At 41.5% G+C, this 24676-nt stretch overlaps 2 protein-coding genes across 4 annotated transcripts in view; one reads left to right on the plus strand and one right to left on the minus strand.

Annotated features, from left to right (window-relative positions):
- The window catches only part of gpr137 (G protein-coupled receptor 137), a 10568-nt gene extending 5048 nt beyond the window's left edge, over window positions 1-5520 (plus strand). For all 3 annotated transcript variants that reach the window (XM_078261136.1, XM_078261137.1, XM_078261138.1), the window contains 3 exons: window positions 153-278; window positions 471-589; window positions 4169-5520. In XM_078261136.1, the coding sequence (XP_078117262.1) occupies window positions 153-278; window positions 471-589; window positions 4169-4265 (342 nt within the window). In that variant the 3' untranslated portion in view covers window positions 4266-5520. The remainder of the gene's footprint in view (window positions 1-152; window positions 279-470; window positions 590-4168) is intronic.
- Window positions 4378-23794, minus strand: syvn1 (synovial apoptosis inhibitor 1, synoviolin). Its single transcript, XM_078261133.1, has 16 exons — window positions 23610-23794; window positions 22064-22215; window positions 21851-21943; window positions 21551-21703; window positions 21025-21073; window positions 18815-18918; window positions 17582-17708; window positions 17364-17463; window positions 16897-16962; window positions 15785-15901; window positions 14371-14528; window positions 12867-13004; window positions 12521-12667; window positions 11036-11219; window positions 9758-9873; window positions 4378-8845 (listed from the first exon to the last, which is right to left on the minus strand). Exons 2-16 carry the CDS (start codon window positions 22193-22195, stop codon window positions 8622-8624), a joined length of 1908 nt encoding a protein of 635 aa, XP_078117259.1. The 5' UTR covers window positions 22196-22215; window positions 23610-23794; the 3' UTR covers window positions 4378-8621.
- Between the last annotated feature and the right edge of the window lie 882 nt (window positions 23795-24676).

Below are 24676 nucleotides of genomic sequence, written 5' to 3' on the forward strand. Positions count from 1 at the left end.
AATTCAGAATGGTTTGACACATATTTTGCCTTAACAAATAAGGCTCTGCGATTTTGGATATTGCACTAGTCCATATTGCGATTTTGATGACATTGCGATTCATTGTGCAGCCCTACTACTAGATAACCCCATGTTTGTGTGTTTGTCTGTAGGCTGACTTGCGTAGTGAACTGGGCGACAGGGGCTACCTGGCCTTCGGAGCCATCCTCTTCATATGGGAGCTGCTGCCGACCAGTCTGCTCATCCTCATCCTCAGGGTTCGCCGGCCTGCGCAGGAGGTAGTTGGCCCATCGGACAGAAACTGGATGTCAACTAAATGAAGACATTTCAATTGATACTGATCCTGTGTCATGTTTCATTTTAAAGTAAAAAAAAATAAAAAATAATCTGTGATGAAACAAGACACAGGATCAGTATTGCTGAAGCAGTGGAAGTCATTTCATCCCGTGTTCTCTCCCTTATTTCCACAGACCAGCAGCATGGCCGTTAACAACAGGGTCCTACCCCGGCCATATTTCTTTGATGACCCTCAAGGCAGCGATGACGATGCACCCGCTCCATGGGCACGTGGTTCACATCCACACTCAAGGTACTGTCATCACACAGGCAGAACCATATCCATCGACCTTTGATATCTAGGGTTGGGTACCGAAACCCGGTTCCACTATGGAACCGGTTCCTACGCAACCGGTAGGAATCGGACCGGATTAGAACGCAAATTTTGGTTCCTCATTTTGGTTCCACTTAATGTGTCGACTGAAATATTTTCCCTCTGTCGCTCCGAAACGGACGTAAAATATCACACTTTCTCTGTAGTCTACCGTTAGCTAGCTACCGTAAATGTAGGCTACTTTTAAAATGCCATATTTTCCCTCTGGGCTCACCAAAACGGACGTAAAAACATATTAACCATTCCCTGCACGTGATCGCTAGTAAACATATTACATTTTTGTCATTTTTCAGTTTTTCAAGAATCGGTTTAGGAATCGGAATCGTTTTAAAAGGACCGGTTCGGTACCCAACCCTATTGATATCCCATTAATGATCCAAGTTGGTTATTAAAGGTCCCATGGCATGAAAATGTCACTTTATGAGGGTTTTTTTAACATTAATATGAGTTCCCCCAGCCTGCCTATGGTCCCCCAGTGGCTAGAAATGGCGATAGGTGTAAACCGAGCCCTGGGTATCCTGCTCTGCCTTTGAGAAAATGAAAGCTCAGATGGGCCGATCTGGAATCTTCCCTTTATGATGTCATAAGGGGAAAGGTTACCTCCCCTTTCTCTGCTTTGTCTGCCCAGAGAATTTGGCCCACCCATGAGAAAGAGAGAGACATCGCATGGCAGTTGGTCAAGGCCAGACCCCCACTCTCCACCTTGCCCCCCCCCCCTCTCTCCTCCTCAATAGCTACAGACACAGAAATGGCACATACTAAGGAAAACTCATTGTGGGACTGGCTCTAGTGGCTGTAATTTTGCACCAAGGCTGAATTTCGGGAAATAGACTTCAGATACAGTATTAGGGGACCACTAAGGCCTATATAAAAGAGACTTCAGATACAGTATTATGGGACCACTAAGGTCTATATAAAAGAGACCTCAGATACAGTATTAGGGGACCACTAAGGTCTATATAAAAGAGACTTCAGATACAGTATTAGGGGACCACTAAGGTCTATATAAAAGAGACTTCAGATACAGTATTATGGGGACCACTAAGGTCTATATAAAAGAGACTTCAGATACAGTATTAGGGGACCACTAAGGTCTATATAAAAGAGACTTCAGATACAGTATTAGGGGACCACTAAGGCCTATATAAAAGAGACTTCAGATACAGTATTAGGGGGACCACTAAGGCCTATATAAAAGAGACTTCAGATACAGTATTAGGGGACCACTAAGGCCTATATAAAAGAGACTTCAGATACAGTATTAGGGGACCACTAAGGCCTATATAAAAGAGACTTCAGATACAGTATTAGGGGACCACTAAGGTCTATATAAAAGAGACTTCAGATGCAGTATTAGGGGACCACTAAGGTCTATATAAAAGAGACTTCAGATACAGTATTAGGGGACCACTAAGGCCTATATAAAAGAGACTTCAGATACAGTATTAGGGGACCACTAAGGTCTATAAAAAACTTTTCACACTTAATCGATTCATAGTTTAGTTGATTAAATGTTTTTAAAAACTGTAAAACGTTTTTTAAATGACTTGTTTTGTCCGACCGGCAGTCAGAATCTCAAACGTATTCACTTCACAGGAAGGTAGTTATAGGAACAGTCCACTTCTAAACAGTTCTACTAACCACTCTCCCCCCAAAACCGGTTTTTTTCCATTTGCATTCACACTGGCCAAGTAGGAACTGACCTTTTGTTATTATAATCACAGCCATCTAACCACCACTATGCGGAAAAGGGGAAAGACCCTGCCCTGAAGTAGGAGCTGAAAGAGGTACAGGAACTGCGGCCTGAGGAACTTAATAATCCCCAAATTGGTCCAGTTGGAACACGAGAAAAGAAGGGTTCTATGAACGTTATGTTCTAGGAACTGCAAAAATCCCTCCGGTCGGAAAGCGGCTAAAGAAAACTAAGAGAATATTCACATCTGAAAAGCTTGAACCAGATATTGTTTGCGGCCGTTGAGACTGCAACACAACCCCGCAGATTCCAAACCGAAGGTCAGAAGTTTTTTTCAAATGTCTCCGGTTTAGGCCTCCTGCACACTGCCTGCGTGGCGTGTTCGTTTTTATTTCGGCTCCCATGTTAACAGGTTAACACTGCCTGCGTGACACGCGCGTCTCAGAAAACGCGTGCATGCTAGAAATAGAACCAACACTCATTTTTCACGCGACACGCAAGCCTGTTGGAAGCATTTTCAGGCAAAATAGAATACAAAAAGATGTTTATATGTCATTTGGACACGAATACATCTTAATAAATGACATTTTGATGTTTGAAAGTCTCTAGGTTTTGATATAAATGCAGATATAAATGTAATTAAAAAAAAATAATAATAAAAAAACCTGTCAATACAGAATGAAATATTTTGTAGCCTATTTTGCCGTCAATACTGCCGACGTTGTCTTTGCTGTAATCAAATCAGAATATATTTATGTTTAACGTGGTATTTCATTTGATCAATGAGAAACATACATGTGTACGCAACTGACACGCCACACTCACGCCACGCAGGCAGTGTGTAGCCGGCCTTCGGGGCTCTGAAACGCCAGAGCAGTGTGAATGCGAGGTGTAAACGAAGCAGAAGACATTTGTTCTTTAAACCAAAATGCAGCAATGTAAATGTAGCCTGAGATTAATAGAGAAAGTTGTCGCTGGTTCAAGTCCCTCTACGGACCAAAGTACGGTGCTGGACTGGTAGCTGGAGAGGCCAGTTCACCTCCTGGGCACTGCCAAGGTGCTCTTGAGCAAGGCACCGAACCCCCAACTGCTCAGGGCGCCTGTCCATCGACAGCTACAGTGCCCCCCCCCACTCACTCTGACATCTCTCCATTAAAATATCAAATATCGTTGACTGTATTATTCCATGTCTCATATAGTCTTCTCACTTACAGTTTGGTCCACGTAAAGCCCTAACAAAAGGCAGCAAATAGGTCCTTAGAAATCTTCGCATTTAGCAAATCAAGCAAAACAAAGATTACATTTTAAAAAGTCGACTCACAGCGACCTATTTCCCAGGATGCATTTCCAAAACCCTCTGCTTCTGTGGGAATTTCTGGGAGTCTCAAAGTCGGCAAATCTACCAAATTCTGCTCCAAGTGCTGTGTAGTTGCCATTTGAAAAACTGTCTTTTTGTTTCGGTGCACAACTAGGCGGGCCAACATTTATTGTGAACCTAAATTGATATATGGGCCGGATCAAAACGTGTGTGTTTTTTTTTCAGGCCTGTGTGTTCAAACAGAGTGAAAATATTGGAATTTCCCTTGCGGGATGAATAAAGTATAAATGATTCTAGTTATTAAAATAGTTGGCGCACAAATCAATGATGAAAGAGAAAGATCCTTCAGGGTGTCTGAGGGACAAGTCGTGCAAGTTTAAAAAAAACAACTATATATATCATAATGTCAGGGTCTAAATAAATCCAGAACAGATGAATAAAGCGATGGTTGATGTTCTGCTGTATGCTTCTTCTCCCTCCGTTTCAGCTGGTACGGCTCAGAGACCGCTCCTCTCCTGTTTGCCAGCAATCCTCCAGATCAGAGCCAGCAGCACCACTCGTTCTACTCCACCCCCCAGAACTGACCGGGACTTCAGGGTCCTCCGTGACGATGTCATCTCCCGGACGAGACCGCGCCCAGCTACCACCCAGTAGCGTCGGCCCTCCCTCTCTGTGAACAGTTTATTTTTTTTTATATTTTTAAACTGAAAACCTCAGGAATTCGACATAACAGCGACTATGCACCTTGTAGTTTTTGAACAGAGAATATATTGAAAATATTTCTTGGCTCAAAGAGAACAAACTTGTCGGGACAAGACAGACACAGCCTCCTTTATAAAAGGTTAAGGTAAGATTTAGTTCAACATTTAGTTTAGATGTGTTGATGAAACAAGGTAAACTAGCTCTTGCAATTCCTAAAAAATGTTTTTGCACATTTAGCTTCGTTAGCATTCCTTCTCCTTCTTAACCCTTCCTGTTGTCCTCGGGTCAAATCTGACCCATTTTCAAAAAGTTTATACATTAGAAATTTGGGTTTTCTTTCAACCAAAATTGTCCAAAAACATACTGTGGATGGTTCCGTTCAACCATTACTCTTTACAGTTCACTTCTTTCTTTGAATTTGGGTGCGTTATTCAATTGTATAACGTTTGGAGAAACGAAAAACATCAAAGAATGTTGGAAAAAAGTGACGGTAACATCGGAAATTTGTGACGGAAGAACATTGGGGAAAAGGTGACGACATTGTTGGAAGAAAGTGACAAAAATGTCACAAAAAAAAAAGTTTTAATTTGAAATTTTGACCCAGAAATAAAATTAGAGAGTTGCACGGTCGATGGGACGACAACACGAGGGTTAAATGAATGCACATCATGTATTTCATCAGCTTCATAACCACTGACCATACTTCCATCGTTTGCAGTTTGGTCGTTTCTCCTACACTGTGTCAAGCGTATAGGAAATAGACTAAGACCAGTAATGTCTTTTGACACTTTTAATAAATGAATCCACATCATCAGCAGGCTGACTCCCTTCTAACCCGAGACCTATACACAGCTTCTGCTATTTTGGTTTGTATGGCACTTTTGCAAAGAGTTTCATCGTTTTTCCATTTTGAAAAATATTTTTGATTGATATTACCTTCATGTACAATTGTATTTTGATGGGACGTTTAACTTATTTTATAATGTAACCTTTTAATTGTAGCTAACAATCCTATGTTCTTCTTCTTTTATGTCTTTACTGGAATGAGGCTTCCTCATAGCAACCAATCACACGGCTTTGTCTTAACCACATGATTGATATTTACTATGTAAACAATAATAAAAATTCAAATCTAAATGAGCTTGTTCAGTCTGTGGCTAAGCAGAAAATAATGTGGGGGGGAAAAGTGCTGTGTGTACACCTGTTCTGGCTAATTTACTACAAACTGTATACTTAAAGGTGCCGTTGGTAGGATTGGGAAGATCCAGGACTTAGCCAAAAAAATATGCCTAGAAATCTAGACCACCCTAGCGGCAGCAAATGTAATTTGCAGCAAGGGTCGTCTAGCAACTCTCCGTTGGCTTGTGAGCTGGAAAAACCATCAACCAATTTCTGGTCAGACCAATCACATCGTGTATAGAGTCGGTGGGCGGGCTTAACATAATGACGGCAGAGTTACGACGGTTCCGCGTCGATTCCCTGCTACTTGAAAACAAAGAAGATGGCTGCTGCTGCTGCTGGGAACAGCGGTCTTTGGAATCGGCTTTGGCTGTGACTCTGGAAGACTTGGAGTTCAGCTTTTCTTTGAGAAAAGAACAAAGAACGGCACTGAAGTCATTCTTAAAAAAGGAAGATGTGTTCAGAGTTTTGCCGACCGGATACGGCAAAAGTTTAATCTATCAGCTAGCGTTGCTCTGGTTGGTTGTAGCGCTATCCTATTGTGTGCAGAGGGAATTTGAAAGACAACCGTTTATCCCGCCCCTCGGATTGAGCCCTGCCAATAGGGAGTTCCCAGACCCAACATCTGGATGTGGGTCTGGCTTGTCAGGCTACCTGCTTCATGTAGTTCTACTGGAACATAGGGTCAGTTTCAGCAAATACGACAGAAAGTTAGTTTTATAAGTCTTACCTCCTGCACCTTTAAATAGTGCCAACACTTTCCAAACCATGCCAGAGTGTTTTAGATTTTTAAATGTTTAATCCATTGGTGAACATCAGGTCTACTTTTAAGTATTGTCTTATCCTGGTCATTACACTCTTTTACAGTTCTGTGATTTCTGCAGAATTTCCTAATCGTTTCCCCGGAAAGAACAATGTAACTTGATAATATTAATATACGGAAAATAACTTGCTTGGTACACACAGGGCAGCTGAACGTCAAACATCATTTTGACAAATGTGTAAAAGAACATTTCAACAAATCAGTTTACAATATCAGGTTATGTTCACACTTAGCGTATTGTTTTTGACAAGAAAAAGTTGACTAGGGCGCTTGTAGTGAAAAAAAAGAAGAAGCTGGCAGCGGTTTTGTTCCAAAAAGCAGCCAAGAGCGGCTTTTGTTGCTATGACAACAGCCAACGTTACAGGATCCGAGAGCGCTACGTGGAGCGGTGCTAACGTTAGGTCTGGCTACTCTGCTCGTCATTGGTCGGCTGTCAAAAAAGCCTGACGTAGGGCGTTTTTTCAGAAAAGTTGAACTTTTTTCAACTTCACATGGACGCCCTCGGGCACCTGGGTAGCTCACCTGGTAGAGCGGGCGCCCATATATAGAGGTTTACCCCTCGACGCAGCGGCCACGGTCTTCATCTGTCCTATAAAAAAAATAAAGGCCTATAATGCCCCAAAAAAATTCTTTAAAAAAAATAAATAAATAAAAAAATGACGCCCTGAGCTACAGAAAAGAAGTCGGCGGTGGCCTTTAAAAAAGCACTCACGACTTTTCTGAAAACACGGTTTACTCCATAGGATTATAATGTAAAACAGACGCTGGCAAGTTAAAGGTCCCATGGCATGAAAATATCACTGAGGTTTTTTAACATTAATATGAGTTCCCCCAGCCTGCCTATGGTCCCCCAGTGGCTAGAAATGGTGATAGGTGTAAACCGAGCCCTGGGTATCCTGCTCTGCCTTTGAGAAAATGAAAGCTCAGATGGGCCGATATGGAATCTTCCCTTTATAATGTCATAAGGGGAAAGGTTACTACCTCGCCTTTCTCTGCTTTGCCCGCCCAGAGAATTTGGCCTGCCCATGAGAAAAGTGGCAGTTGGTCAAGGCCACACCCCCACCCTCCACCTTTAAGAAAAGACGCCAAGTGTGAGCATAGCCTTAAATGAATACTGAATGGAAGATGTACTTGGGTTGAAAGAGAGCTATTCTTTTAAGGAAATTCAAATCGTCCCTATAATTAGTACCAAAACACATACTTCTATCCAGGAAACTTCTGACAGATCTGTAAGTTGAAGCATTACTTGAGGACAATAACATTACAACAGTAAAAGCACACATGATCACTTCTTAAGACAATCTGACTGGGAAGGGCTGCAGATCTTCTGGCAAGAGAACCTTAAAAACTTCTTCCCAAATATTTTGAGCCTACAAAACTAACTTAAAAAGGAGGTTTGTACGTATACGTAGGCCTACGAGTGATAATAAGTTCTAATTTTACAGTTCAATCTTTTATTCAAAAGGCAACATTAAAGCTCCGACACAGAAAGCCTACGAGTCTATGAGCTTCACTTGAACACACTCCAACTCTATTCCATCAGTTTGTGAACATACACACCGATATACGTGTTGTGCCACTGTCATTTCAGTCAAACAGTTTATTCTGCATTATGTACAGATCATCCTATTAAAACTCTTTATACAGTATTTACACATTCAAATATCGGCGGTGGCGACAGAAGACCGACGAATGTTAACGAAAAAAAAAAAAGAAAGCCAGAGCCGTTGATCAACTTCCCCTTTGATTTGAATTCAATGCAGATGCTGTGTAACATGTTGATGTGGGGAATGGGACCACCTTTATACTGAAGAAAGCTGAATTAAACAACAAATCAAAGTGCAGGCAAAGAACCTCACCGACAGTAAAACTACCAAACACAAATCCAAACAGTCTGTCTCTCTCACATTGACCAAATAAATGGGTTCGAAATTCGTCTTCCACTCGATTAAACCTACAAACACCTGCAGTACTCTTATTGCAGTAGTCTTTTTTTTGGGGGGGGGGGGGGCGGTGGAAGAAAAAAATAAAATAAAATTGAAGTCGTGCTATTGCTATCTGACACAGCAACAGTCCAGATAATGCGGTACCGATCATTGCGTCTCCCGGTAGCCTGAGTCCAACTCGACGCAGTTAGAAACCTGAGCCTGTGAGAAGCTCCCAGTTCCTATTGGTCCGGAGCGACGCGTCTCGAGTCAGAACCATGGAGGAATTCAGAGAACAAGCACAACGCGGATCATTTGTCTGGAGGGGGAGAAGGTGACGGCGATGACGTCTCCAGCTTGCGAAGGCGTCGGCGCCTCAGCTCAGCGGCGTTGGGTTCTCCGTCCTCGCCCTCCTCCCCCAGCCCCGCCCCCGCCGCTCCTTCGTCCAGCTCTTCTTTTCTTTCCGCGCCCGAAGCGGTAGAAGAAGTGGAGTCGGCCGGCTGAGAGGAGACCGTAGCTCCGTCCGCCTGCTCGGCTGGAAACGAGAAAGAAAAAAAAAAAAAAGAAATAAAATGGATTCAAGGTTTTTGATAGAAAGCTATAGTGCAGGGGTCAGCAACCTGCGGTTGGCGGGCCACATGCTGCTCCATCCGTACACTACTAACAGGTCCCTCAGGTCTTCTAACCAGGGATTACTGGTGGTCCCACGCACTCGCGTAAAAACTCAGTCCTTCCAGAAAAATGCGGAGTTTTTTTGTGATTGTTGCGGGCAAAAATCCTTGATTATTTAAGTTTTCTTAAAAAATGTGCGTTATTGCGTCACTTCATAACGTTCCCATGGCAACAGGGGGAAAGGGCTGCTCTTGTGTGAAGTAAATGCAACATTTCTCAACTTTCTGCTAAAATATATGGGACTTTTTTGCAACGAAAATGCGGGGATTATGAAATCAAGCAAGCCCCGCATATTTTGCGTGGAAATCGGCAATTGATGCGGCGAAAGTGCGGCGTTTTTGAAAAATAATGCGGCCCCCGCAGAAATATGCAGACTTTGGCTGATTATGCATTGAGTTATGCGATCGCATAATCGCGTTTTTCTGGAGGGACTGGAAACTAAAAGGCGACCGTTCCTTTGAAGCGGTGGCTTCCTGCTGTCCTACGCTCTGCAGTCTCTGTTGAAGCTTTAAAAAGCAGCTGAAGACACACTTGTTCAAATTCACTTCTGACTCATGTTTAGGTTTTAATCTTTTAAATGATTTTCATTGGGCTTTCAATTATTTTTTCCCTTGTTTATTTTCTGTTGGATTGTACTGTATTTTTACAAATGTTTATCATGTGAAGCACTTTGTGACTTTGTCTGTAATAAGGTGCTACATCAAATAAACGTATTATTATTATTATTATTATTATTATTATTATATAGTTGATGTGAACCGTCATGTCTACTTACAGCTGGAGGAGTCCCTCTCCCGGCTGGGACTGGCCGTGCTACTGCCCGCTGCAGGAGGTGAAGCAGCGTCGTCTGTCCCACTGGCTTCTCCAGTGCTGCCCTGAGTCCGAGGAGGGCTGTGGAGGACACAGCAGGGGAGGGACATTCAACAAACAAACTGGTCAAACTTGATTCTTTTACACATATTCATTCTAATTATAAACAGTGGCATGAAAATGTCACTTTATGAGTTTTTTTTAACATTAATATGAGTTCCCCCAGCCTGCCTATGGTCCCCCAGTGGCTAGAAATGGTGATAGGTGTAAACCGAGCCCTGGGTATCCTGCTCTGCCTTTGAGAAAATGAAAGCTCAGATGGGCCGATCTGGAATCTTCCCTTTATGACGTCATAAGGGGAAAGGTTACCTGCCCCTATCTACAGCATTAGCCCGACCCAGCTATTTGTCTACCCATGAGAAAAAGAGACATCATGACTTGAAAACAAGCAAAGCATGGCAGTTGGTCAAGGCCACACCCCCACCCTCCACATGCGTCTCTCATACTCAATAGCAGTTTAGAGCTACAGACACAGTAAATGGCGCATCACTAAGGAAAGCTCATTGTAGGGACTGGCTCTAGTGGCTGTAATTCTGCACTAAGGCCTGAATATCAGGAAAGAGACTTCAGATACAGTATTAGGGGACCACTAAGGTCTATATAAAAGAGACTTCAGATACAGTATTAGGGGGACCACTAAGGTCTATATAAAAGAGACTTCAGATACAGTATTAGGGGACCACTAAGGTCTATATAAAAGAGACTTCAGATACAGTATTAGGGGGACCACTAAGGCCTATATAAAAGAGACTTCAGATACAGTATTAGGGGACCACTAAGGCCTATATAAAAGAGACTTCAGATACAGTATTAGGGGACCACTAAGGTCTATATAAAAGAGACTTCAGATACAGTATTAGGGGACCACTAAGGTCTATATAAAAGAGACTTCAGATACAGTATTAGGGGACCACTAAGGCCTATATAAAAGAGACTTCAGATACAGTATTAGGGGACCACTAAGGCCTATATAAAAGACACTTCAGATACAGTATTAGGGGACCACTAAGGCCTATATAAAAGCATCCAAAAAGCAGCATGTCATAGGACCTTTAAATACATATCCTTAATTCTTAAAATAACATAATAATAATAATAATAATAATAATAATAAGAGCTGCATTTAATGACTAATTCAAGCTTATTTTGGGATGATGCGACTTCAACAAAAAGGTTTAGTTACACGAGCGTGGCGACGGTGCTCAGGTAGTGGTGGATGTTGAGCATGGCGGCGTCCAGCAGGGTGTGGATGTTCTGGAGACACTGGAGCCTGGCCTCGAGGCCCCGCCGCCCTTCTGCCTCCAGCTCCCTCAGCTCCTCCTCAGACAGCTGGGACAGAGAGGGAGGAGGAGGGGGCATTGATGACACTGGAGGAGAGGCGAGAGGAGGCGTTAATACAAACTGGTCCGGGTGAAACAAACTTTCAACTTAAGCCCTATTGGCACGGGATTAGTATTACCCTGTAACCTCTAGTCATTTGTAGTAATTACGGAGGTCGTCTGTGATCTGTGGTCGGTAATTTGTCAAGTAAAAATTCCCCCCGCAAATGACCTACCATATTTCGCCGAGCACCAAGGTCCTGTGACAGGGTTTCTACAGGTTTCACCAAGTCAAAATGAAGACTTTTTAAAGATCATTATGAATGAAATTTAAGACCTCTATCACAACATCAATAGCAAAGTCAGATGTCAGAGTCTGGAAACACTGTCTGAAACAATTCCCAGCTTTCCTCATTGGCATTATAGGAATGGTGTCTAGACCGGCTAAAATATAAGCAGCATGTTGGTCTCATTTCTAGTCGTAATACAGCAAATTATATTTGGAGTAGCGACAGAAAGAACTACAACACCACAGAATAACAACATTCTAAAGCGCTGCGGGATCATTTCAATGAGCAGTTGAGGTAGTGTTACATTGATGTAGGAAAATGAAGACCGCTTTAAAATGATTTAAGACCTAGAACACAATACTTCAGCGAATGTAAGACTTTTTAAGACCCCACGGAAACCCTGTGTGATAATATTAGTCCCGTGTGAATCGACGTGTCTGGGATTTGGCGCGGTCGTATATCATTTTTTCAAGGTTTGTTTACTGTGTGCCTTTCTATCCCTCTCGTGAAGATGGATTATTGGGGGGGGGAGCCTGCTTTTTTTTTTTTGAGTAAAGGCAGGCTCTGCTTATCCCGTGCGAATGCGCCACATGAAACTCAGATGTGGGGGGGGGGGTTCATTTCTAAATAAAACAAGGTCGAAGGAGAATAGGGCATCAGCTACAACTAGGGGTGTAATGATACATCGATCTGGTGTGAACACTTTGTAACTAGATTAGGAAAAGACACTCTTTACAACAGTGAATAGATGAAAAAAGAAGAAAAAGGGAAATGCTAGGTACTTTCACACCCTGTGACCGGATTGTATGTTGCTATGGTAATGCTCAGCACTTCCCTAAACAAAGGCTGAACAAAGAAGTCAAGTCAATATTATCATCATGACTCATCCACATGTATTTTAAAATTTCTTATTATTTCTATTCTTATGACTGAGTAACACATGCTTCCTTCCCTGTATTTCTACTTTCTGCAGCAGGTGATCTTTTGACAATAGTGTCAAAGTCACCAAAGCGTGTATTTATTTTAGTCTGCGAGAGAGTAAAGGGCGTTTGTGGTTACCGAAGGGAGGAGGTGGTGGCATGGGCAGCCATGGTGCAGAGGGGAAGGGAGGCGGGGGGAAGGAGAAGGGGAAGCCCGGCATGGCCGGTCCTGGAGCAGCGGCGCCTGCAGCGGTGTCTGCAGTCGACGCAGTGGCCGGGCTGGAACCTGAGGATACAAACACACAAACATTTTGGGTGGATGTCAAGCTATCCCAGAGTATAAAATCAAATAAAACAACACAGGTGCGAAGATACTATCTGTAGCGTGACATTGGCAAACTGTTTTGGATACTTTGGGTTTGATTATCCTTTTTGTGGTGTGGTAAACTGGCTAAGTTGTGGCAGGAGAGCCAGGTTATCCTTACCAGCTGCCTGCGTAGCCTCTGTGCTGCTTCGCGGAGCATCGGTGGCACCAGGAGCTGCAGCAGGAGGCGGCACTGCGGGGAAGGGACCCCAGAAGGGGAAGACACCCGGAGGAAAACCGGGTAACATGCCTGGGGCCACTAGAGAGGAAACGGAACAAAAAGGGATCCTTACCAACCCTGGAAAATGGTCCAAATGTGTAGTTACCATAGGACGCTTCAAAACACAATTAATATGCTTTGCAACGTGGTCAACGTGACCGGCTACACTACTTGTTAATTGAGCAAGAAAAGTGGGACTGAAAAACATATCGAACTAAGATTTCTGGAGTAGTTTCTCATCCCATATTGTAAAAAGTGAAATTTCCATGTCCTTTTTATATTATAAACGCAGGTAGTGGAGTTATGTAAATACTGTAAAAGTATTAAAACACTGTGAAAGTGCACACAGCCCGTATTCAGAAACTGTGCCTTTAAACGAGCCGTCAGGACTTCCGTACGGTTGTGAAGTCACAACCATACTATATAAAACTGTATCCTAAAAAGTGCCGCTAAAGTCATTCCCCGGCTGCAATGACAGAGGTGCAGAGGCACCAAGAGCACAGATGCGGAAGACCCGGAAAACACTGACCAATCAGAGCAGACTGGGCTTTTTCAGAAAGGGTGGCTTAAAGAGACAGGCGCAAAAACAGAGGGTGAATACAGATATATTCAGACAGAAAGTGAAAATGAAAAATCAATGTGTCCTGAAAATGACTAAAGATGTCTCGTTCAAAGCCATTATGGGTAGAATTTAAAGCAATACTATGTAACTTTTCCCTCTTCGGTCCCCCTACAGGTTGTCTCATTGGAACTACAGTGAGCTATAGTTCCAATGACCAAAGCGGGAAAAGTTACATAGTGTCGCTTTAAACGTGTGACTTCAAAGCCCAGTTTTTGACGAGACAAGATGAAACTTGCAACTACTTGCAACTACTTGCAACTACTTGCAACTACTTGCAACTACTTGCAACTACTTGCAACGCAGCGCTCTGAAACCTGAAAGTGAAAGTGGGTTAGTGTTAGTGGTGTATATACTGGTGGTAGTGAATAAAAGTGCTGAAAACGTGGAAAAATTCAGTTTCTGCGCGTGAAAGTCACCGGACGCCACAATCTTCTGAACATAGTCACACTGAGAAATCCAGAGAGTTGTGTGGAGCTGAAAGTCTTCATTAGCTTTGTAGCAACTCATTTGGCAACGGCTTAAATGTAACGGACGTTCATTATTATAAAAAAGTCACGCAAAGCTTTAAGCCCATGAATGGAAACGTTTCAGTAGATATAAAAAGGAACATTCTGTCTGCGAAACAGATAAGTGTACCCTTAAGTACTGGAATATGCAGTATTGCACAAGTTGTTTGACAGTTTTCCACCCACATGACACGTGTTTTACATCGTCAATAATGTGGGTGTAGGCAGAAGGCTAGAACAGAGATTGTGTTCATGTGTACTGGTGGTTGACACTCACCATTGGCGGGTGGGGCTGCGGGGACGTTGGCCGGGGCCGCAGGAGCCGGGGCCGGGGCCTGGGCCGGGGCTGGCGTCTGGTTGTTATTAGATGCACGGAGGACGTCCATGCGACAGGTTGGGCAGGTCTGCTGCCTCTGGAACCAGGAGCGGAGGCAGCTGTGTGTGTGTTTGGGGGGGACGGAGGACGTCAACAATGCTATTACAAAAACATGCAGCAATGCCAATGGTTCTTATTTTAAAAAGTTACTATATGTAACTTTTATGCTGAAACTGTGTAGTTAATGATCATAAATGACCCTTTAACAGCAAACGAGACTAACAGTGAAAAGAAGGCTATTTTTCGGGCTTTCAACAGATGGAGACAAATACGGGATTTGAAATGATTCAAAACAGACCCCGAACTGGCCCTCAGGTATGTAATATGTCTATTTCATTCATAAAATAACTTTACAATGCGCGATGTGGTTGTACGTCAGTAGCCTACAATAAATGACATCCCCCTTCCATTTAGCGCCTGGTTTTAGTTAAGATATATCCAGGCTAAGTTAGCGTATGCAACACTTGAAATACAATTTTGCATCTGTAGCTTATTCTCTAATTGTAAATGAATGATTTTCTGTCTGAGCAAAACATTCATCGCAAGTATATGACCTCCCCGTAACGCTAATAACTCAGTAATATACAGTGGGTAATACAGCACCGTAAAGAAAAGACCTTAACGACAGCAGGTATGGTAAAATCATTACCGCTTTTGTCCAAAGCGTCCGCTAGAATCAACACAAACTGAAAGTTACATATAGCCACTTCAAAAGAAAAAATCCGGCGCAAAATGAAGCTAGGGGTTGATAACACGTGTACCGAGTCGACCGTTCTCTGAGATATGTTTTCATGCTAATCGAATGTGACCAGTTTTATCGCAAACTGCTAATTAGCTTATAACGCTAGTCGTCAGGGCATGCGAAAGTAAAAAGAAATCTCTATTTCTACACCACTAACAAGGCTCAACATAGCACCACACTTCCACTGTAGAATAATGAGGGTCCCTACATGTAAACCGAAGCATTAGAGGAACTTTGTAAGTGTACAGACAGTTTATCACAAAGAGAGTTTAGAAAGACCGTACCGTTCACGTGTACAGGCGGGCGCCATCTTGGGGAAAACAGCCACGACCAGTCGAACGACGAACGCGGTGCTTGAGCTATGTTACTGGTTACTGCCGGTTCATTTTGTGCCGGATTTCTCCTTTAAGTCGCGTTTCATTTGCCACACCGACTTGTTTACTGTTTAAATACAGGAACTGTGTGTGCCATCAGCTACTGTAGATGCTGACTATATCTGACATCTACGTTGTTTCAGTCGTTTGCAGTCCCGAACCTTACATCCCGAGTCAGACTGGTGACCACATGGCTCACCTGGAGTGGAAAATGTGATTACAAGGTAGTTTCTTGGCTCCGGTGACCATTTCCTCTCGGCAGATGATACAGACGTTGTCAGAGGCCTGCAGATCTTCAGGAGTAGCATCAGGGTACCTGAACACAGGCAACCGTTAGACGAGTAAAGAACAGCAGAGAATTGATTAGCTAGGGTTTTATTCAGTCTTGAACTATAGATTTAAATGTATTGTCTGCTTTCAAATATCCCCGGGCTAAAGATTACCCACACTCTGCGGTCTCGAGGAAAAAAAACAACAACAACAAATAAACAAACAGAAATCACACCTTGCCTTGTTGCTCTCCTCTAGTTCTTGTGACGCTGAGGTCATTAGGTCTGATATTTATGCTGCTGCACTTTTCCATAGGCTGATAGTTGAGGATTTGGCTTTTTTAATCCTTGCTGTAGAGAGCTCAAGCATAACTATGTCTAGAGAATACGCCAACCACTGTTTTATACAAGGGGGCTGACAGCGACTACATCACATCCGTTTCCAGCAAAAACAGACCGAAAGCAGAAAATGCAGAAGATCCATGTTACGTACTTCTTTACAAATGAAATAAATGTCAGACTGACTGGCTGATATGTGATGCACATTCCTTTTAGAAAACAATTAGTTATTAGAAATGGCTCATGATATATTGTCTGAGGAAGTGTATTATTCAACTATTGTTTTTGTTAAAGAAGGAAAAGAAAGATGCAACACTCAATACTATCGAATCGCAATACTTCTAGAATCACGATAAATGAAAATCGCAATACAAAATTAAATCGGCACCCATGTATCGTAATCAGGACAAAAAGCATATCAGACAACTCATATGGGTCTGCTACAACCGGAGTAGGAGCTTGTCGAAGTTACTGTGTAACAGTGTGCATGTTTCCCAGCAACCTCTCAAACACATTCACACCGAATAGAGACTGGATGTTCATTTGCATCAAGGGCTATATTCCGTGTCATTAAATGATACTTGAAATCCCACTTGACCAGGTATCGGCTTACCAAATGATGTATTAATGAATAGGAAAGAGGCACTGGGAAATGTTTACAAATACAATAGGGTGCAATCAGGAAAGGCTCAACATTACTCACAGTGTATTCATATTGCGGATGGCTCTCCGAGACATTATAGCATCTGTTACAGCTTTCTTGAACTGCCTGAGAGAAAAAGAGGAAACCAATCTCAAAACACGCCTAAAATGTGAATTCAAAATATCAAGTGACGAAAAATTATATTAAAACCTTTGTCTAAAACTTACAGTTTGGAAATGTCACTTAAAATATGAAATAACATCATCAAGAATTGGAAATTACCAAACTCCATTTACACACATTTTAAAAAGGAGACATATCATGCTAATATTTTAAGTTCATACTTTACTTTAACTTCAGTTTTGGGTGTCTTCCAGAACAATGTTTACATGCGTTTATGATGATATATCCCCTTTAAGAATATTTAGAGAACTCTACTTTCTGTCATATGTCAGAGGAGTGGAAGTAACAAAAACGTAATAAACCTTGCGAGCATCACACAAACAGAGAGGCACACAACGGCTCACCTCATAGCCAGATACATGGGCCGAATGGCAAACAGGGGGAAGGTGTGGACCTTTATCATGATGGTCATGAAGGCAATGTACAGGAGCACTTTGATGAAACCTGGAATAAAAAAACAAACATCAATTCCTATTTTAGTATGGCTGCGACTATTTTTTGTCTTGAACTACACACAAAAATATCCCGGCATCACATTTGGAACTCCAGCTGAATACAGTACCTGTGAAGAGCTCCGTGTAGAGCATATAGACGGCCTTGTTGTCCCAGGGATTCTCACTCTGCAGGTCAATAGTGTGCAGAAGGTACTTAATGAAGGTTGTGAGCACCATGGTCATCAGGATGGCATACTGAGGGGCACACACAGAGAAGATATCCTAATGAGAACATTTGTGTCCATTGTTGTGTGTGTGTGTGTGTGTGTGTGTGTGTGTGTGTGTGTGTGTGTGTGTGTGTGTGTGTGTGTGTGTGTGTGTGTGTGTGTGTGTGTGTGTTAGCAAGTGTTATCCACAACAACCGTGTGGTATGAAAAGGATTAAAGTAAGAGGTTGTGGTGAACAGTTCTCTGGACTCAACTTGGGTACTGATAACTTGGGACTTGGGAATCGAGCATTCATGAAATAGGACTCAGAAGTTGGGTGATGTTTCGGACTACTTTTATGTGTAACAGGCAGTAGTCTATATCCACGACGTTCCGCTTCCGGGATTGTTCAGGTGCCGCTGGAAATTCTGCCGGATGTCTTTCATTTCGGCGGAATGTCCATCCCCTTCCTCTTTCTTTGTGTTGGTGTTCTAACCTCCGGTGGATTTCTGAGGACTATGGTCAACTGCTCCTCAGATCTCTGCAGGGTAAATCCAGAACGCTAGCTAGACTATCTGTCCAATCTGAGTTTTCTGTTGAACGACTAAAACAACCTTTGAACGTACACATGTTCCACACACGTCACGGGCGTTGCTCCGTCCGCCGCCCATGACGATTGTGATTGGTTTAAAGAAATGCCAATAAACAAGAACACGTTTTTCTCCCATCCCGGAATGCTGTGTGGACTAGCCAGACCTTCCTCCGCGGCGCTGTGGAGGAAGGTCTGGTAATGCGAGACTAAACAGGCAGTGATGGGAGTACTAGAGTCCTGGACTCGGACTAGAGTCCGACTCGAGTCGCTATCCTCTGGACTTGTGACTTGACTCAGGCTCGAACTCAGATAATGGTGACGCCACTGGGACTCGTTTAGTGACTCGGACTCGAAAAACACCGGGGACTCAAGACTTGACTCGGACTCGACAGTTGGTTACTCGACTACAACACTGATGAAGCACAGCGGGCTTTTACTGTACCTCCGACATGTCTTATCTGTTGTTTGTTGTCTTATATTATATTGCCCAAGGTGGGCTAAATAAGCATTTTAAAGCTAAAAACAAAGAGCTGATATTCAGCTTCAACTAAAGTATGACAAACCTCAAATCCAAAAACAAGCTGGACTGAGGCTCCTCGGGTAATGATGCTATGACAGGCATGGTTGACAAACAGGAAGTCCAGGACAGCCAGCAGTCCCATGAGAGCTGCAGGAAATAAAAGAACACTGAATAAGACTTCTGTGCAGAAGCTCCATAGAAACGCGGAAATCAACATCTTTGATTTTGCCCAAAATAAACAAGTACATACATCGTGTTTAAAGACGTATCTGATGGACAGTTATTTAAAAACTTGAATAGCTACTGGTAGGGCTGCACGAGATATCTTTTTTTATTGTTATCGCGATATCAACTGGTGCAATAAGCACCTTGCGAAAGGTTGCAATATGTCGCGTAATACACTCAGAGATGTTTTGTGGTAATTGAAAGAAAAAAATCAATTTGAAAACTGCACTTTAAAATGTGTCGTTGTGGCCGGGTTGGCTCGGTGGGTGGAGCGGGCGCACATATACAGAGAGGCTTGTGCCTCGACGCAGAGGTCCAGGGTTTGAGTCCGACCTGTGATGATTTCCTGCATGTCTTCCCCCTCTCTCTCCCCGCTTTCTCACCTAGCTGTCCTATCAATTAAAGGCGGAGAAGCCCAACATTTTTTATATATACATACATACACACACACACATTATATATATATATATATATATATATATATACACACACACACACACATATATACACACACACACACACACACATATACATACATACACTGCGCTATAACTGATCACTGGATCCACATCACTATCTCTGACTGTTTTCTGACTCTTTACTACATCTCAGTCGTTATAGATTGTCTATTTCATGTCTATTATGTTATCACCATTTCACTTTCGCATATCCATCGACTTACTTTTACTTTTACATATTTTGCTCATGTGGTGCAGCCCTAGCTACTGGGCCCGATTCTGGAAATCAAACTGGAAATGAGCATGAAGCCCTGATAGAGCTACCAGCTGTCCTGGCAGCATTCATGTAGAGCCCATTCGTTTCTGTGATAACAGAATCATGGACGGAAACGCAAAATTGAGAATATACAAAAAGCTTTAACACCAATTCCATTGGGCTCTACATTAAGTCAGTGCTAAAAGCTAACTGGACATTTGAAAATAGGACTGTCTAAGTTTCTAACCGAGCGGTAAAGAAAACTGTAGTCTTAAAATAATTCCCAGTGGCTTAGGCCCGGTTGGTTTACCAGGCTGGCAATACACCGGGGGAGACACTGTTATGTAATCAAAGGGCCACTTAGATCACTACTTAATACGTCTGACAAGATGACTGAAAATGGTGTTGTGGTTTGTTAATATCAACCATTTTACTGGTCTGTTGTGCTCCATTAAACTGTGGTGCACCTGGCCTCATGTGCAAACTGCAATGCTTTGCATACGGTTTCATTTCGCCAAAAGACTCGTTTCATAAGTACAGAAGAAGCAACGGAAAGAGGCTGAGACAGAAGTCAAAGAAATAAAAAAATAAAATAAAAAAAAGATTGATTCTTAGATGCATCGCGATTCTCTCTAGAACGATTCGATGCTCGATTCTGATAAGTTTATAATCTGAAGAAAAAAAATGGCTGATTTTTATTTGTAGTTACTGTCTCCAGACAAGTACAAATCTGAAAACAGAGTGACTGAAAGAGGATGGGATAATGGACAACAACTTAGAGTTTAGGCAACCGTGCCGAAAATGTATATTATATACATATAAATGTATATATATTCAGCCAAGGACTGCTGTCTAGTAACAGCAGCAGTCTAATTAGACATACATAAAATAATCAGGCAAAACACATATAGGCTGTTCATCTACTTTATCACATGACATCTGACCACCTCATGTTACATGTTCTAACAATTCTCCACCTTTAAAGATGACTGAGCCTCTGACATTACTGAAGATTACTGGGAGAGAAGGGGACTTCCACAAGCATGTTTAAGGCTTAAGCATGGAATGACTACAAAATAAAAACCTTGTGGACAAAACATTTCATTAAAACTTGTGTTTGACAAATACTGTATATGTCAGAATCTAAGCTTTGTCTAGCTGCTTGGTCTAGGAAGTGATTAGCTTATCAAACTCAGATTTATATGTATATTTTTAAAAATCACGCATGGAAATGTACATAAAAAAAAAATTGTTGCATCGAGATGCATCAATAAATCAGTTTAGAGATTCCCACCCCTAGTAACGTGTACTTACATAATACTCTGAAGTGAAAAATCCAGGATATGTTTGGACTCCGTTCCATCTGAAATAAAAAAATAAAAAAAAAGAACGAAAAGAACAGAAACAAACATGATTTACTTTAAACGTGCAGCCACTTATGGCTATTTAATCATCAATTGTGATTCTGAATGATCTTTTTACATAATGATTGCCAACACCATTACAGGTGCACCGAAACATGTAATATGTATTTATATTTATTTGTTATAGGTATTCAGCCAAGGAATGCTGTCTAGTAACAGCAGTTGGGTAAAGCTTCCTAACTAACATCCAAACAATACTTTTCAACTCAAAGCATGGCACAGTAAGGGCCCTTTACACTAAATTCATGACTGAATTATCAAATAACGATGTTTGTTCAGCTCTGGTATGCCACACACTTTGTCCCATGTTTCTTTTCTACTTTTAAACAATATACTGCATGCATGCGGATTAAGTGGATTAAGTATACTGTGTGTACTATGTAAGATAAGGAAGTTGTTTTTCCCTCATCACTCACAAAGTCCACCCGGTCCTCAGCCAGCCAGTGAAAGCACTTCAGGAAGAGCAGAAGTGTGAAGAGGGCGACAAAGCGAGGCGAGAAGTCGTCCCTGAACACAGTGAACGCCAAGCACGTCTCAGTCACAGCGTACCAGGAGCGCTCAATCAGATGCTGAGGGTGGACAGGAAAGACACGTGAATGCACATGAACAAAAAGAGGCTGATTAGATAAGATGCATTGTTGTCATTTAAAGCTGAGACCATGCATTGACTGCATATTAAAACTGAATGTGAGTCCTAAATATAAAAACAACTCTACCTCCATTTCTGCAGCCCTTAGCTGTCCAAAAAACACCTTCCTCATGAACTTTCCCAGCAGAAACACCAACACAAAGGCCTGAATGTACAACACCTGATACCAGAAACGAAAAGCTTAATTTGTCACAATGTCACTGGTATGGCCTTCGAAGAAATATTGTCAGCTATTTGTAGCAAACTCAAGATTTGACTTTGACTTAAGCCCTGCTCTTACCGCCATGCTGGGGCTGCTCTTGGTGAGGTAGACCACAGTCGGGTAGAACTGGTGTTTGAGGAGGTAAGCATGTGCCACCACAGCCCCAGTCAGTGCCAGACTGGTGGCAGTCACCAAAGTAGCTCGCACCATTTTGGACTCAGCTACAGATACTGGTGGGGGGAGTGGGAGAAAGACACAGATGAAGGGTGAAGAAGAAGGTTGTTGCAAGTGAAAGCTGATTGATGTAGCGGAGCAGCATGCAAATAAAACGTAGCACTGTGCTGGAACATTTTGGTCAGATATCTCTCGGCTATGTTCATATTTTTATATATATATATATATATATATATATATATATATATATATATATATATATATATATATATATATATATATATATATATACACATCATCACATATATACATATATATATATATATATATACACACACACACACATATGTATGTATATATACATATATATATATAGATATATATATATATATATATATATATATATATATATATATATATATATATATACACACACACATACATACACACACACACACATATACACATACATATACGTACATACACACACATACATACATATCACTATAAAGTATATTCCTTGCAAAATAACAAATATACATTCATTTAAATGTAATGTTCTGTAAACATTACACAAGTTCTTCTGTAAACAGAAGGCTTTTAGGGCTGGGAGAAAACACAGAGACCTGTCAACTAGCCAGGTGAACAAAAGTGTTGAGTTTGAACTCAAGTTTCTATCCTTACTACAAATGACTCTTTAAAAAATAGCAATCTGATTAGGACATTTTAATGAGTTTTGAGTAATAGGATTTGAAGGAAAAAATTTAACTTGTCAAAATAACTGATGACAAATGTATGAAAGGATACAACTGATACAGCATTACATTACAATAAATCCCCAAGTCACAGCTGGAGTATAAAAGGTGAATAAGGTTAGTGATGTTTTATTTAGGACAGACAACCCGACCCAGTGTATCATACATCAATGCAGGCAAAATGTTCAAAAAGAAACTATTACATGCTTGATTTCAATTCCTCCTGCACAGATGCTCAGCAGTGCTCTTGATTAGCATTGGGTACACTCCCACTATTGCTGCTACTGAATCAATCCTTTGTATGCTAGCTACATTTATTACATTGAATGCAACATAACAAACTAGCTTTTCACATATTTTCGCTTGTTAAAGTAGCTAAACACCAACATGTATCGTCATAGAGAAGTGGCATCTCTTTTAGCTAGCATTAAAGCTAACATGGTAAAATGAAGTCTCTAAAATCCGAGCAGCCTTGTGAGAGCTTTCCGAGAAAAAGAGACATTTACTTAAGATAATAAGCTAGTTACATACTTCTCAGAAACATAAATATATATATTTTTTTGTATTAGTAACGTTACTTTACCCCAGAGTCTATCTACTGTCAAAGACAGGTAATTAGGTTAGTTAGCTAGAGCTAGCTAACGTTAGCCAGCTAAAAGGTAACGTTACAGCTGTCAGTACTCTGCGGGACTTACCGATTCGAAGTCTGCGGAAGACTTGCTCCTTGCTAATTTGACGGATGTCTCTTTGCCTGCTAAAATCTCTATTTTCTTAGCAGCTACTCCATTTCGATCGTTTCACGGTAGCCTCTCTATAATATGTATTACCCTCGCCCTGTTCGTCTGGCTACGTGTTTATCTTTGGCGTGCTCCTTGGGAGCCACATCACATCCGGCTGCTAAGGTAATTTGACGCAAGAGCAATTTAAGGCATCACTGACACAGCGTTACTTGGTGTAAAAAGCCGTTAGAAAAATAATTTGTCTTGTATATTGAATTCAATATTTGTTTGCATTCAATCGCAAATGTTCTGAGTTGTATTTGTAAATGTAATTTCTTGTATTGTATTGTATTTGTAAATGTTGGGTGACCCACCTTTTAGGAGACTTACGGTAAATACCCAACGTGGACCAATGGGAAGTTGTCAGGCTGGGTTTAATCTGTGTTACATTATCCTGTACTGTAACAATATGGGAATACTGCACAGGCAAAAAAAAAAATAACTTTCATATTATGAAACGCAAATCAGTCTACAAAAATATGTTTAAAGTATGATCTATCCCGTTTTTATCAAAAACTCTTGCTCATGCTAAATTCAGAATAATATCAAATATACTGAAGTTTTGATGTAGATATGTTTGTCTCTGATGCCGCAAACTACTGGAATTTATAATTTAATATCTACTGGGTTAAGTTTGTTTTTTTCACCCGAAACGGTTTGTCATGTAAATGAAGGGACAGTTTCCAGGGGAACCAACAGTAGGTCTAGAAGTGAAGTCAAAGGCAACTGAGTTAGCTTCAGATTCTTGAAGAAATGTTCCCTTTCATCCAGAGGATGAATAGAAGAATAGAAGTAGAAAAAATTCGGCCAATCAAAAAAAAATGCATTGGCATCAATTGGTAATTAACTCAAAGCTGATGTAAAGAGAACTCAAAAAGGACAATATCATTATCCGTAGTTCTTTTATAATTTAAATCTAGCCCCAGAACAACTCATGCATCATGCAGTTAGGCTGATTTACTGTAGGATGAGTTATATCTGGA

The sequence above is a fragment of the Sander vitreus genome, chromosome 10 (assembly GCF_031162955.1).
Source record: "Sander vitreus isolate 19-12246 chromosome 10, sanVit1, whole genome shotgun sequence".
Lineage (NCBI taxonomy): Eukaryota > Metazoa > Chordata > Actinopteri > Perciformes > Percidae > Sander > Sander vitreus.

What these genes read in the sequence shown, in the direction of transcription:
- syvn1 (XM_078261133.1), bottom strand. Translation starts at nt 22,195, where the DNA reads ATGGTGCGAGCTACTTTGGTGACTGCCACCAGTCTGGCACTGACTGGG. An exon ending in AGAGCAGCCCCAGCATGGCG is followed by an intron (nt 21,944 to 22,063) that starts GTAAGAGCAGGG and finishes TTCTGGTATCAG; the next exon opens with GTGTTGTACATTCAGGCCTT. An exon ending in AATCACATTTTCCACTCCAG is followed by an intron (nt 14,529 to 15,784) that starts GTGAGCCATGTG and finishes ACACACACACAG; the next exon opens with CTGCCTCCGCTCCTGGTTCC.